The sequence below is a fragment of the Aedes albopictus genome, chromosome 1 (assembly GCF_035046485.1).
Source record: "Aedes albopictus strain Foshan chromosome 1, AalbF5, whole genome shotgun sequence".
Taxonomy (NCBI): Eukaryota; Metazoa; Arthropoda; class Insecta; order Diptera; family Culicidae; genus Aedes; species Aedes albopictus.
In genome coordinates this window covers 232,148,353-232,162,767 of record NC_085136.1, presented here as the reverse complement: position 1 = coordinate 232,162,767, position 14,415 = coordinate 232,148,353, and the positions used below count along the sequence as shown (strand labels likewise).

The 14,415-nt window shown below is 41.2% G+C and overlaps 2 protein-coding genes across 2 annotated transcripts in view; both read right to left on the bottom strand.

Moving 5' to 3' along the window:
- LOC115253688 (ecotropic viral integration site 5 ortholog-like) overlaps positions 1–13,960 on the bottom strand; it is a gene marked incomplete at its 5' end in the record, with an annotated part of 43,423 nt that extends 29,463 nt beyond the window's left edge. The window contains 2 exon segments of the mRNA XM_062846406.1: positions 141–314; positions 13,937–13,960. Coding sequence (XP_062702390.1) covers positions 141–278 — 138 coding nt within the window.
- On the bottom strand, positions 1,538–3,799 carry LOC109399934 (nucleolar protein 10). Its single transcript, XM_019672389.3, has one exon. The coding sequence runs from the start codon at positions 3,781–3,783 to the stop codon at positions 1,636–1,638; it is 2,148 nt and encodes a 715-aa protein (XP_019527934.3). The 5' UTR covers positions 3,784–3,799; the 3' UTR covers positions 1,538–1,635.
- Positions 13,961–14,415: the final 455 nt, after the last annotated feature.

Sequence of the window (14,415 nt, the reverse complement as noted above, 5' to 3'; positions counted from 1 at the left end):
ATATATTAAAATGTCATCGTTCCGAAATGTAGGATGATAACAAAGCCTTCTTTTTGGGTTGATGCGCTTATTTACCTATTACTTATCCAAGAACAAAAAGACCAACAAATGTATCGCTGAAACAATTATCGTATACTCACTTCTTCCAACTCTTGGATCTTAGTCTTAAGGTTTCGTATCACATCTTCGCTTTCGGCTAGACTCTGGCGCACTTTGACGAGTTCCTCCAGCAGGCAGGAAACCATTTCGTCCCGCTGCTTGAGGGCTTCCTCCTTCATGATCAGTTCATCGAACGAGTTCTGGCGGGAGTTGTTCTGTTTCGGTGGGGAGATAAAGAAAAGCAAAATGATGGACATGGCATGCATTGAGGTGGCGGTATGCGATGAGGAATAGTTTGTAAAGGGGGTAAAGAAGCAGACAAACAGACGCACCACATGCACGAAATGTACTTCAAAAACATCGTCACCCTCTATAATACAGAATCCAAAGAGTAGGGAGCCGACGCGTATTATGGACCCATATAGTGGACCCCCTTATAGATAAACCAATCTGCACAAATAATCATATCCCAACATGTTAACAATTTATTTAAAAATATAAATAATTAAAGTAAACACTCAAAGGGGCCTATAAAAGACAGTTCGTGGAGGGTCCACTATAGACATCATGATGATTGAAAGTGTTAAGTCTGTTTGTCTGTGGTAAAAATCTAAAAAAAAAGGCAAAGAACATGCGTGAATCGGAAGCAAATGAGAGAATGTAAAACTGAAAGAAGTGTAATGTAATCCTAACCATGGCCAAGGCGTCATGCAATTTTTGAACGTAAGTAGCTCTCCTCTTGTTGAGTGGTTTCTGTGACTATAAAATAACGCAGCTGTGAAGCACCGCTCGAGGATCAAACGACATGACATGTACAACAAGTGCAGGTCTTATTCGGAACAACATACACTTCGTCGGCAGAATATCCTCTTCGAATGAATGTTATCAGTTTTGTACCCTTTAAGTCCGCTCTCTAATGCTTATTCTTTGACAGATATGCGTATTTCGACTACCCCTTGTAATCTTCCTCAGTGTCAGTCATCATTATTGACAGTTAGGTATACAGCGAATCTGTCAAAGGATAAGCATTAGAGGGCGGAATTAAAGGGTACAAAACTGATATGTAACACTCATTCGAAGTAAAAACTTTTTTTTTACTTAATCTTTTCCGTACCTTTTTTTATATCTTTATTATCGAGACTTTCAGCCCGCGGCTGGTTCATCTCAGTCAAACAGATACAGAGTGTGGAGACTAGTTGTTCTTACTAAGTAAACGTTTAGCCTTTTTTGCTTGCTTTCGGGACATTCGTTCTCTCTTATCATTCCAAGCTTTTATTGCTTCCGTACCTTCAGGCACATCAATCCTTTGCCATCTACAGCTGGTACGTTATTAGAAATGGATAGAATATTTAATAGACTAGAAACCCATATAGCCACAGCTGTAAAGGCGTGGGGAAATAAGGCCGTTTTCGGATTGCTTAGATAATAAAATTTTAAGTTCTCTTATTAACAATTTATTTATTACACATTAATCGTAACTTACCCTACGATTCAATTGAACCTTGCTGCAACTCATTACTTACAAAATCCAAAATCCTATTTTCTGGACAAACGCTTCAAGCTGGTTGTCGGCCGTATCACCTTTTTACGCTCTTCGCGGTGCTTCTTCAACTCTGCCAGCCGTTTCTTGTCGAATCCACTCTTCTTACGCTCGGTGCTAAACGTCATCTGGCAATTACCCAGTCCACCCAGCATTTTTACTTCCATTGGCTTGCTGGCAGCTAACCGCTTACCCAATCCAGCTTTGCTGATTCGTCGGTTGCCGCTTGCAATGTTGAAATCTTCCTTTTCGTGAACCTCTATAGAAGGTACGTAATCGTCCTCATCCTCTCGATCCAGTTCCATTTGTCGTTCTCGTTTCTTTTCCAGATTGATTTTCTTGAACTCTTTTTTCACCTCTTTTGTCCAAGTCTGATCATCGTCGGAGCTCTCATCCTTCTCGTCGAACAGATCATCGTCCGTACTGCCTTCCTCCTCTTCGTTTTCCCGCCTTTCCGCAGCGGCCGCCGCTGCATCTTCTCGTGCTTTTACCTTTTGTGCCCGAGATTTGTCCAGCCGTGTCAACACTGGATTCAACAAACGATATTCAACAGCTGTTTTGTCAACCTCAAAGTCTGGGTTTTCAAACATGTTCTTGAATCGATCATCGGACAATAGATTGCTAGCAGCAGATTTCAGCTTGCTGCTTCCCACTTCTTGCTCGGTAAGCAGCTTCTCGGCCAACTCGGCGTTAACCTTCGGCAGGTTGGATTTCAACTGGAGGCGAGCCGGTCGCGATTCTTCTATTTGTTTGGCGATCTTCTCCTTTCGGTATCGCTGGAAGGCAAATGGATCAGCAATAGTCTTGGCCTTGTTGTAGAGCCGGATATCGATGAAGAAGCCGTGCATGTACGCCCGCAACATGCTGGTTCCTTCCAGGTGGTCAAGTCCTAGATCGGCTAATTCCTGTTTGGTGATGAATTTGTAATCGTCGTATATATTTTGTACGCTCTCTGATTCGATTTCTTCCGTAAGATTGTCAAGGAATGAACACCAACGTGGGGCAGGTCCCAAACTGGGGATGTAGTAAGTCATCATTTTTGGCTCTTCCTGGGCGAAGAATAAAAGACCACTCTTCGGAGACGTGGTAAAATCATTGAAGTTGCTGTTGGATTCAATGTAAGCTATTTGCTTGCCGGTGTTCTCGTCCCAAATTTTGAGCATGGCATTGTCCAATGAGTAGACTGCATTATTCTCTCTATTGAAGTCGATCTTGCGCACAGCAAGCTGGTTAAGATGATCTTTCACCAACAATGGTTCCTTCGCTCTAATGTCGTACAAAAGGACATGGCCAGATTCAGTACCTACTGCCATCTGCAATCCATTTTTAGATTTAATTGCCGAAACCGAAGGAAATTTCTCGTTGTTCTGTATGTTTACAGCGACGTCCAACACGCCGCAGCGATTTTTGTCCCTCGGATCCCATGCTTCCACAGTACCTTCTTGCGTTCCAACACAAAGCAGATGATGCTCCGGATTCACTTCGCACGCATTGATGCTGCTTGCCGATGTACTGTAAGGTTGCAAAAACTGTCCTCTTTCTGTATTCAAGCGATAAATCTCCGACGACGTTCCCACAAGAAACAAATCGCATGACGGTTTATGATAGTCCAAATCCCGTCCAAATCTTGAAATGCGCAGCCGGTAGTGCCTTCCATGGGCAGCATGAAACTCCACGAATCGATCCGCCTGAAGAAACACTACCTTGCCATAATCCTCGCTGAGAATCTTGAACTTCACTACTTCCGAATCGAAACATCGCTCAAACTTCAGCGACAGATTATTCACGTCGTAGCACTTGATCCTTGGTTTGTATGTCCCCGTAGCCAAAATGTACTGCCCGTCCGGTGTAATTTCGATGCTAGTGGCCACACTCGGCATATCGAAGTCTTGGATCAGCTCGATCCGACGACTGACGTCAGCCTTTTTGCGCTGTGCTTCACGACGTTTTTTGTCCGTAATCCAATCTGGGAGTGCCTTACCGGCACTCAGATTATAAATTTTCACATCACCCACGTCGGTTACTAACATTTTCCGGCCGTTTTTAATGTTTTCTGCATGGAAAATTCGAAAAAATATTCGCCGCACTTTACGAGATGAAACACGCGATTCGCGAACCAAAATAACAATGAAGAGAAACGTCATTTGACGGACAGACCAGAAACGATCGTCGGCGACGCCGACGTCGTGCTGTCAGTCTATGTGGGAGGAAATGCTGTCAGCACGAAGGGATGCGGCGCGCGGCGCGCTACGAAGGGATGCCAGATGTGAAGACATGTCTTCAATTTGAACTTTTGTGTAACTATTAAATACCTATTTATTTATTTATTCTGTAGTTTTTTTAGATATTCTACAAATTTCAGATTTTCTTATTTCTGGTTGTATTTTTAATTTCAGGTTTCAACTAATTTGAACTTTGCTTCAAATTTCCAATTGTTAAAAGTGGCTTGAAGATTTCATGTGATTAACGATTTTATGCGAATAATGTAGTACCCCGAATCCTTTTACGAACTACTCCTTTAATTTTTTTTATGCAATTCTAGCGTAACATTTGAAAAGGGCCTATCTGCAAAACGTAAACATTGAGAAAATCGCATGAGAAGGTTACCTCCCAAATTAGTTAATCCTATTTAAAAACGAAAGACTTTTTTAGGTGTTTTATTCCATCTAAAGGCACATATGGGATTCTACTTTATGGTTCTGTGCATTATTTGCATCATACTATAGCAAAAATTCCATAAATAATGTATTTTGAACATGAACAGCAGATAAGCCCTTTTGCAATCTCAAAATCAGTTAGGCCCTTTCAGTTAGGCCCTTTTATCGTTGGCAATTTCAGTTAGGCCCTTTTATTTTTTCCTCATTTTTAGTTGATTTTAATTATTTTGGATTATTATTATCGATAATTTAAGGAAATTTAAAGAGCTACTCATTGGAAAACATGAAAAATAACCCAAATTTACAAAAGGGCCTATCTGATTTGAAGGGAAAGTTTCAGTTGGGCCCTTTTATTTTTTCTTAATTTTAGCTAATTTGAAATATTTTGGATTTATTTTCATCTATAATTCAAGGACAGTTAAAGAACTACTAAAAATTATTGGAAAATATGAAAAATAATCAAAATTTATAAAAGGGCCTATCTGATTTGAAAGGTAATTTTCAGTTAGGCCCTTTTGAATGCAGTTAGGCCCTAAAAGATTATTCAATTTCAGATAGGCCCTTTTAAAATTTGTTTAAAATACGGTTAAAATAGCTCTTTTCACATTGATTAAGGTGTTATGGGATAGCTTAGGTAGATATTGATAGGAATAGTGAAAAATTGGGTTTGTTTACATTTTGCAGATAGGCCCTTTTCAAATGTTACGCTAGAATTGGCTTCTTTAGCGGTGTTGAGATAATTCCATATTCTGAATCTGCATGCGAAACTGAGCCGAAATCCAAATTTTCATGAATTTTGGTGCCCGGGAACCTATTTGAAAATCAATTTGAAGTTTGCATGGGAGCGATTTGTCGAATCACCCCTCGTCGCATTTTGTACTGGGTGGAGCTGTCAAGCAGTTGCCCAACTGTCAAAAGGTGATTTCAAAAAATCTCTTTGAAATTGATTTTAGGTACCAAAATAAAGTTCAAAAAATCTGAAAAAAAAATCATAGTGGCTCAGAAAAAGGTGCTCTTTCGTATAAAATCAAAAAATTGATACATTTTTCTTAATTTAAAAACCCAATTCAGTATCATAATTTATATTTGATATAACTCATTTCGATATCATAATGGCCATTTTTTCCGAACTGGTTCATTATGCAACTGAAATGCGTTGCATAATGAAAAATAGTTGTATAATATTCATAATGCAACTCATTTGAGTTGCATTATAAACATTACTTACCTTACCGGTCAGGCTAAGGCCGAGGTGGCCTCTGCTGTACATAGTAGCCGCCTCCATTCCACTCGGTCCATGGCTGCTTGTCTCCAGTTCCGCACTCTGCGTAGGGTCCGCAGATCGTCCTCTACTTGGTCGACCCACCTAGCTCGCTGCGCTCCACGTCTTCTTGTACCGGTCGGATGACTCTCGAGAACCATTTTAGTCGGGTTGCTATCCGACATCCTGATGACGTGACCCGCCCACCGTAGCCTCCCGATTTTCGCGGTATGGACGATGGTTGGTTCTCCCAGCAGCTGATGCAGCTCGTGGTTCATTCGCCTTCTCCACGTCCCGTCTTCCATCTGCACTCCACCGTAGATGGTACGCAACACCTTCCGTTCGAAAACTCCAAGGGCGCGTTGGTCCTCTGCACGTAGGGTCCATGTTTCGTGCCCATAGAGGACGACCGGTCTAATCAGCGTTTTGTAGATAGTTAACTTCGTGTTACGGCGAACTTTATTCGATCGTAGAGTCCTGCGGAGTCCAAAGTAAGCACGATTTCCTGCCACAATGCGCCTCTGAATTTCTCTGCTGGTGTCGTTGTCGTCGGTCATCAGTGAGCCCAAGTACACGAATTCTTCAACCGCCTCGATTTCATCACCGTCGATATGAATTCGGGATGGCGGGCGCGGTGATTCCTCCCTGGAGCCCTTTGCCATCATGTACTTTGTCTTCGACACATTAATGACTAATCCGATTCGCCTGGCTTCACTCTTTAGTCGGATGTACGTTTCCGCCATCGTCTCAAATTTACGAGCAATAATATCAATATCATCGGCGAAACCAAGCAGCTGAACGGACTTCGTGAAAATCGTCCCACTCGTGTTTATCCCCGCTCTTCTTATTACACCCTCCAAAGCAATGTTGAACAACAAGCACGAAAGACCATCACCTTGCCGTAACCCTCTGCGAGATTCGAAGGGACTCGAGAGTGTCCCTGATACTCGAACTACGCACATCACTCGATCCATCGTCGCCTTGATCAACCGTATCAGTTTATCCGGGAATCCGTATTCGTACATAATCTGCCATAGCTGTTCTCGATCGATTGTATCATACGCCGATTTGAAATCGATGAACAAGTGATGTGTGGGCACGTTGTATTCGCGGCATTTCTGCAACACCTGGCGGATGGCGAACATCTGGTCCGTTGTAGCGCGTTCACCCATGAATCCAGCCTGATATTGCCCCACGAACTCTCTTGCAATCGGTGATAGACGGCGGCATAAAATTTGAGAGAGAATCTTGTAGGCAGCGCTCAGTAGTGTGATCGCGCGGTAGTTCCCGCAATCCAACTTGTCGCCCTTTTTGTAGATGGGACAAACGATACCTTCCATCCATTCCTCCGGTAATACTTCCTCCTCCCAAATCTTGGTAATGACCCAGTGTAGTGCTCTCACCAGTGCTTCTCCACCGTATTTTAGAAGCTCGCTTGGTAGTTGATCTGCTCCAGCGGCTTTGTTGTTTTTCAACCGGCCAACCTCCTCCTCAATCTCTTGAAGGTCAGGGGCCGGAAGTCTTTCGTCCTGTGCACATACTCCTAGATCTGTTACCACGCCACCTTCGGTACTTGCAACGTCGCCATTGAGGTGCCCATCGTAATGCTGCCGCCACCTCTCGACCACCTCACGCTCGCTCGTGAGAATATTCCCGTGATTATCTCGGCACATGTCGGCTTGTGGCACAAAGCCTCTGCGCGAGCGGTTCAGCTTCTCGTAGAACTTTCGTGTGTCCTTAGCGCGGTACAGCTCTTCCATCGCTTCGCGATCTCGTTCTTCCTGCTGGCGCTTCTTCATCCGGAAGACTGAGTTCTGCCTGTTCCGCGCCTGTTTGTAACGTGCCTCATTCGCTCTCGTACGGTGCTGCAGCATTCTCGCCCATGCTGCATTCTTCTCGTTTTTCAACTGTTCACATTCGCCGTCGTACCAGTCGTTTCTGTGATTCGGAGTCGCGAAGCCTAGTGCTGTAGCCGAGGTACTACCTATGGCGGATCGAATGTCCCTCCAGCCATCTTCAAGTGTAGCTGCGCCAAGCTGCTCTTCCGTTGGTAGGGCCACTGCTAACTGCTGCGCGTAGTCTTGAGCCACTTCTACGTTACGAAGTTGCTCGATGTTGAGCCGCGGCGTTCGACTTCGACGCGTGGTGATAACTGTCGAAAGTTTTGAGCGCATGCATACAGCGACTAAGTAGTGATCCGAATCTATATTCGCACTGCGGTATGTGCGGACGTTGGTTATATCTGAGAAGAATTTACCGTCGATTAGAACGTGGTCGATTTGGTTTTCTGTTTGATGGTCGGGTGATCTCCAGGTGGCTTTGTGGATATCTTTGCGGGGGAAGAAGGTGCTTCGGACTACCATACCACGGGAGGCTGCAAAGTTTACGCATCGCTGGCCGTTATCATTCGATACGGCGTGCAGGCTGTTTCGCCCGATTACCGGTCTGTACATTTCCTCCCTTCCTACCTGCGCGTTCATGTCGCCGACAACGATTTTCACGTCACGCGGCGAGCAACCATCGTATGTTTGCTCTAACTGCGCGTAGAACGCTTCTTTCTCGTCATCGGGTCTCCCTTCGTGTGGGCAGTGGACGTTGATGATGCTGTAGTTGAAGAAACGGCCCTTAACTCTCAACATGCACATCCTTGCGTTGATCGGCTGCCACCCGATCACACGTTGTCGCATCTTGCCCAACACTATAAATCCTGTTCCCAGTTCATTGGTGGTGCCACAGCTTTGGTAGAAGGTAGCCGCTCGATGCCCGCTTTTCCACACTTTCTGTCCAGTCCAACAAAGTTCCTGCAACGCCACGATGTCGAAGTTGCGGGAATGTAGTTCGTCGTAGATTATCCTGTCACATCCTGCGAAACCTAGTGACTTGCAATTCCATGTTCCAAGTTTCCAATCGTAGTCCTTATTTCGTCGCGTGGGTCTTTGCCGATTGTATCGAGTCGTATTTTCTCCTATGTTATTCGCAATGGGGATTTTTACGGGTGGCTTATTGGGCCTACGCCAACACTCCTGTCTCGCCGGAGGGCCATCGTGCCAGTTCTGTTTAACGTCCCAACCAACACTGGGACGACCACGCTGATGGGGCTACCACCTTGGATCTAGCTGGGCGTGGTGCAGCGTTTCTTACTCAGCCGCTGGATGCCAGAACAGACGCTGTTTGAGCCGCACCTCCTTGGTGAACAGACACTCGGATCGTACCTCCTCAATCTAGCTGAAGTCAGAAGGACAACAGTGCCCAGGCTGCACTACCAGCTAAGCACACAACTCTTAGCTGGCGGTCTTTGTCATCGCTTGACCCGTGGAAGCATGAGGTAGGAACTTGTGAGGACCAGAGCTATATTGGACGCTCTCCTTATCGACTCACCGTTTTGCAGCCCACAGCATTATAAACATTATGCAACTCAAATGGGTTGCATTATGAAAAAAATAATTGCAAAAAATTTTGTATGGAACTCGATGCAAAACTCGATTATTTCAGCACTCTTTGCATTTATTCAACTCGGCAAGCCTCGTTGAATAAATGTGCAACTCGTGCTGAAAAAAACATTCTTTTGCAACTCGTTACATAAATAACTATTACCACAGATAACAGACGTTTATGCTAACACACGAAATGTGTGTAACCACTTTCAACCGTTTTTTTTTTTTTCAAAAAGGAAACCTAACAGTCAACCATTTAGAGATGGCGCAACGATCGCATTCATAACGCTTGAGTGTAAATGTTAAACGCAAATACTGCTGCAATTCGTTATATATATATATACCTAGATGGAAGCAGTGAGCGACGTTTTTACATTTTTTACACAGGTTTTGAGTTACATTTTGTTCTAGAATAAAAATCTGTTATCTGTGCTTCTACCAAATACTTTAGGGGAATTCTCTGTAAAACTTCCCTTCACGAATTTCTCTAGGAGTTCCTTTAACAATTGCTCCAGTAGTTCCTTTTTACTACATTTTCCTCAAAAATTTCATGTAGGAATTTCTTCGGTGGTTACAGGGGTGGTTATTTTTTTTAATTATGAATTCTTCCAGAACAAAACTCAATTGCATAGCTAAATTTACAAAAAAAAATAAACACTACTTTAAGGATTGTCTAGGATTTCCTGGAGAAACTTGTAAACAAATTTCCATACTTGAAGAATTTGCGAAGAAACTCCAAAAGAAACTGTTGACGAATTTCTGAATCAACTAGTATTTTTGTTTTTGAAGAAAACTAGAGGAATTTCCTGGAATAATTTCTAAAGGAATTTCTAAACAATATTGAAGAAATTTCTACACAAACAAAAACCTCCTGAGGAAATTCCTGAAGAAAAATATCTCCAGGAACTGCTGCATGCAATAAGTACTGAAAGAAATTTTAACCTTCCGTTAATCACGCTGTTGTACTTTGTACAACACATGAGAATTATCGACTATTACTTTGAAACCATCTTTTCTATCGATGTCAACCCCAAATGTATTCTACAGGAATCTTATTTGGAATATTATAAGACCTTTTTTGAAAACAGTATAACAGTATAACTCCTTATACTCCTTATTACTCATGCGAAAAATTGAAAATCGCAATATGAAGAACGTACTATATTTAAGATAAGATGAACAGTTGAATGTGAACTAATGTATTTCAAAATCTAAATGATCTAGAAATATGGTGTCTTCGGCAAAGTTACTTGGGATACCAAGGGCCTTCGCGAGGTGATCTGAGAAATTCAGATTTCAACCGATAGGCGGCGCTAGTGAGCATGTAATTTTTATATCCCATTTAACTCAGGATCCTGAGTACTTAGAAAGATGGTGTCTTCGGCAAAGTTGTTTGGTTGGTTAAACACTAACTGATGGTGAGCCGTTTAGTTTGAAACTCCACATCTATGTGGCGCTAGTGGGCATTGAAATTTTATAACTCATACATCTCAGGTCCCTGATTACTTAGAAAGATGATGTCTTCAGCAAAGTTGTTTAGTAGATCGAACACTAACTGATGAAGACAAATAAGGGGGTTAGAAGCAAAGGGGTGTGAGTGACAAAAATCCACTTTCGAGTAAATGAGGTTTAAAGTTTATCACCATTTTTTCATCCCATACAAAATGTATGGAGTTGCAAAATCGACCCAATTTTCTCCGATTTATTGTAGTTTTTCTAATCATCGTAAAAACAAACTTAAAAAAGTTCCTGAAAGCTTGAAATTTGAAGAATTTTTTGATATGCTTAGCTCAAAATTTACAAAATGGTCACTTACACCCCTTTGCATCTGGGCCCCTCAAATATGACGTGCAATTTCACATTCAGGTGGCACTAGTGAGCATTCCCATTTTGTACCTCATATATCTCAAGATCCTGATTACTTAGAAAGATGATGTCTTCAACATTGTTGTTTGATGGATAAAGGATGGATGTACTTATCCCGTGACATTGACAACCTTAAGATAGAGTATATTGAAATACGACGGTCAGATATTGATATTTTACTAAGCGCTTTAACTTCATGTAAAATTAATCAATCAAGTGCAAATTTAAACAAATTATTATCAACTAGTTTTGTAATTTTCAAATTTTGAAAACTTTCGGAAGTATAAAAATTTACAGCTCGTTGATTTTTTTCTAGATGAATAATAACACGTACATGCTTTTGCAAATTGTACGCTTTTGCGTACATGCTTTTGAAACTAGCGTCTTCTGGTGGCAGAAGCACGAATCAAATGGTCAATCAACTGAAAGCCCTTGATCTACCAACCAACCTTGCCAAAGATATCAACTTCCCAGGTAATCAGACTCAGGGATATAAAAGATATAAAATTTGCAGACTCATTAGCACCGCTTACTGGCGAAATATTGATTTCAACGACCCATCAACCAAATGCACCTATTTGACAACTTTGTCAAAACCGCCATTTCTCTTCTAGTAACCAGGATCCTGAGAACTATTGCATATACATTTTTTTATGTTCACTAGCGTCATCTAGTGGTGAAATTACGATTCAAACGGACAACTATCTGTAAGTTTTCGATCTTTTAGAAGGTCGGCACGAGAGGTAACTTTTCCTCCATTTGGTCTTTGATCTACCAAACAACTTTGCCGAAGACACCATCTTTCTGAGTAAAGTGGAGCTTCGTGGCCATTCGGTTAGCGTTACCAAGCACCATGCTATCCACTGGTGCATGTAATGTATGTCGTGTCCATGGTCTAGTGATAAGTTCTGTTCAGTCTGTACAGCCTCTGGCTGAAGACGGTGTCCCGTGCCTTTTTAATCGGGATCCTGAGCTACATGAGATTAAAAATTTACATGCTCACTAGCGCAACTGTCACTCATCTATAAGCCCTTGATATACCAAACTTCTTTGCCGAAGACACTATCTTTCTAAGTAATAAGGGTCCAGAGATACATAATATATAATATTTACGTGCTCACTAGCGCCGCCAAGTGATGAAATTTCAAATTAAACTGCGAATCATCCGTAAGTAAGACCTACCAAACAACTTTGTCGAAGACACCATCTCTCTAAGTTATCAGGTTCCCGAGATACATAGGATATAAAGTTTATTTGCTCACTAGCGCCGCCTAGTGGTTGAATTTCCAATTAAACGGCCAATAATCTGTAAGCCGTTGACTAACCAAACAACTTTGCCGAAGACACCATCTTTCTAAGACATCAGGATCGTGAGATATAAGATAAAGCATGATATTGCTCACTAGCGCCGCCTAGTGGACGTATTACGAATCAACTTTGTCAGCATCAAGTAGCCCATGAAATTTACAACAACTTTGCCAAAGACAGCCCTCCTCTAAACAATCAGGATCCTTAGATATTTCAGAATGCATGGGTGTTGTACAAAGTACAACGCGCGACCGCTCGCGTTACAAAAATTGGCGCGAGTACTGAAAGGTTAAAGTTAATTCTGGGAAAACTTGAAAACTTCTGAAAAAAAAACCCCTGCTGAATCTTTTTGAGCAGCACATTGTTTAGGGAACTTTTGGAAGGATTTCTAAAACAACTTACGGAGCAATTGCTGAAGGAACTTCTCCGAGAACTTGTAAACAATTCCTGAAGGAAATCCTGTAACAATTTCTAAATTAACTTTTGGTATAATATCTAGATGAATTCCTGCGGGAATCACTTGGAAGGATCTTCAAGGAACACATGAAGTAATTTCTGAAGGAAACCCATAAAGAATTTTTGGAGCAACGTGTAATGGAACTTCTTTCGGTGTTCAGACAGAAAAGTCTAGTTTCACAAAATAAATTTCACAATGAATTTTGGCATTGTAAATGCTCCTTTTGGCAATGAAATAGTGCAAAAAGTGTGGATATTATGATTACATGCTTAATGTCATGTTGTTTGACCAAAACTTTAGCATACTGTGTTGTTGAAAAGGCAAGAAATGGAGTTTACATCAAAGTACAAAGTTTCGGAATTCTAATTCCCAAATTGTAGATTTTCTTATTTTATCAATATCGATACAATATTCTATCTGGGAACACACAGGTAATGGAAAAATAACGGGTTGGAAACTGCTATAAACGGTTTTCTGTAAACTTAAAATAAAACTTGGAAAATACATGCAAGGGGAAACATTGTGCGAGATCCATATTTGGGATGAACGGGAAATTGTGAATATACGTGTAAATAAATGGTTACAGTCTGTGGAAAAGATAACCTCAGAATTTCGAGATGAACTTGAACTCAGGTTTGTTATTACATCTTCGAGTCTTCTCGTGGTGTAGTTGGCAACGCGCCTGTCTAGTGAGTAGGAGTCGTGAGTTCGAGTCTCACCGAGAGAACGAGTAACTTTTTCGCAAATTCCTTTCCAATTTGTCCATTTCTCACTCACGCCAGTATTTGTAAAGGCTAGCTAAAGTATTAAGTAAAACTTCCACTCGGCTAATAAATTAATTAACTCAAAATGGTTTGCAATCCTTGATGTAGACATAGGTACCTATTTTTGTTAGTGGTCGAAATGTTGCTAATTATAGACACCATAAGAAGCCGTGGTCCGAATTCTGATAACACAGAGTATTTTATTATAAATGAATACCAACTCTACGGTTACAGTTAAACAAAAAATACCTTCATCGTAACGATTAGTGTATAGAAGTTTTCAATAAAAGTTTAAAATGAGCAAACGTTAAAATACACGTGAATAAAAAATAAAAAAAAAGCTTTCAATAAAATTATCAACTCAAAACTCGTTGCATAATGATGCAGAGAAAAATATTTTCTGATTTGGTCACTGTTCAGAGTTTGAAACTGTATCTTAAATATGGATCTCGCACGGTTACTCAAAATATAATATTAAGCATGATTCAGCTGACTGCAATGAGTTTTTGCGAGGTAGAGTGAACAAAAAGTGTGTAGCTTTACAACTTACAGATTCTAGAGAGTTATCCGCATTCTGTGGGCCGGCAAGATACAAAAGATATTGCAATGTGTTAATTATAGCGGCAGAAAGAGACACGCAAATTATTGTAGGGTGGGGCGGGGCAAGATGGGTCGCGGGGCAAGATGGGTCAGTGCCATTTTCGGGCGCATTACTCATGTTTTGATTATGTTAATAATTTTGTTAGATGACCAGCATGAATATACAAAAGTTTGGGGCATTGATTGAAAAATTATTCACTCTCATTGGAAATGAAAAATAAAATGGTTTTTAGCCATTTTTCTTATGCGATACATCCCATATAATCTCCATATAAACGGCCGCGGGGCAAGATGGGTCACCTTCAATTTTGAACGTATTTTTGGAGCATTCAAAAGTTATTTATTTTTTATTACAAGACTATCTCATAACTGACTTCAATCAAGCGGAATGAACGCTTAAAATTATAACATAAAATTATGATAATTTTT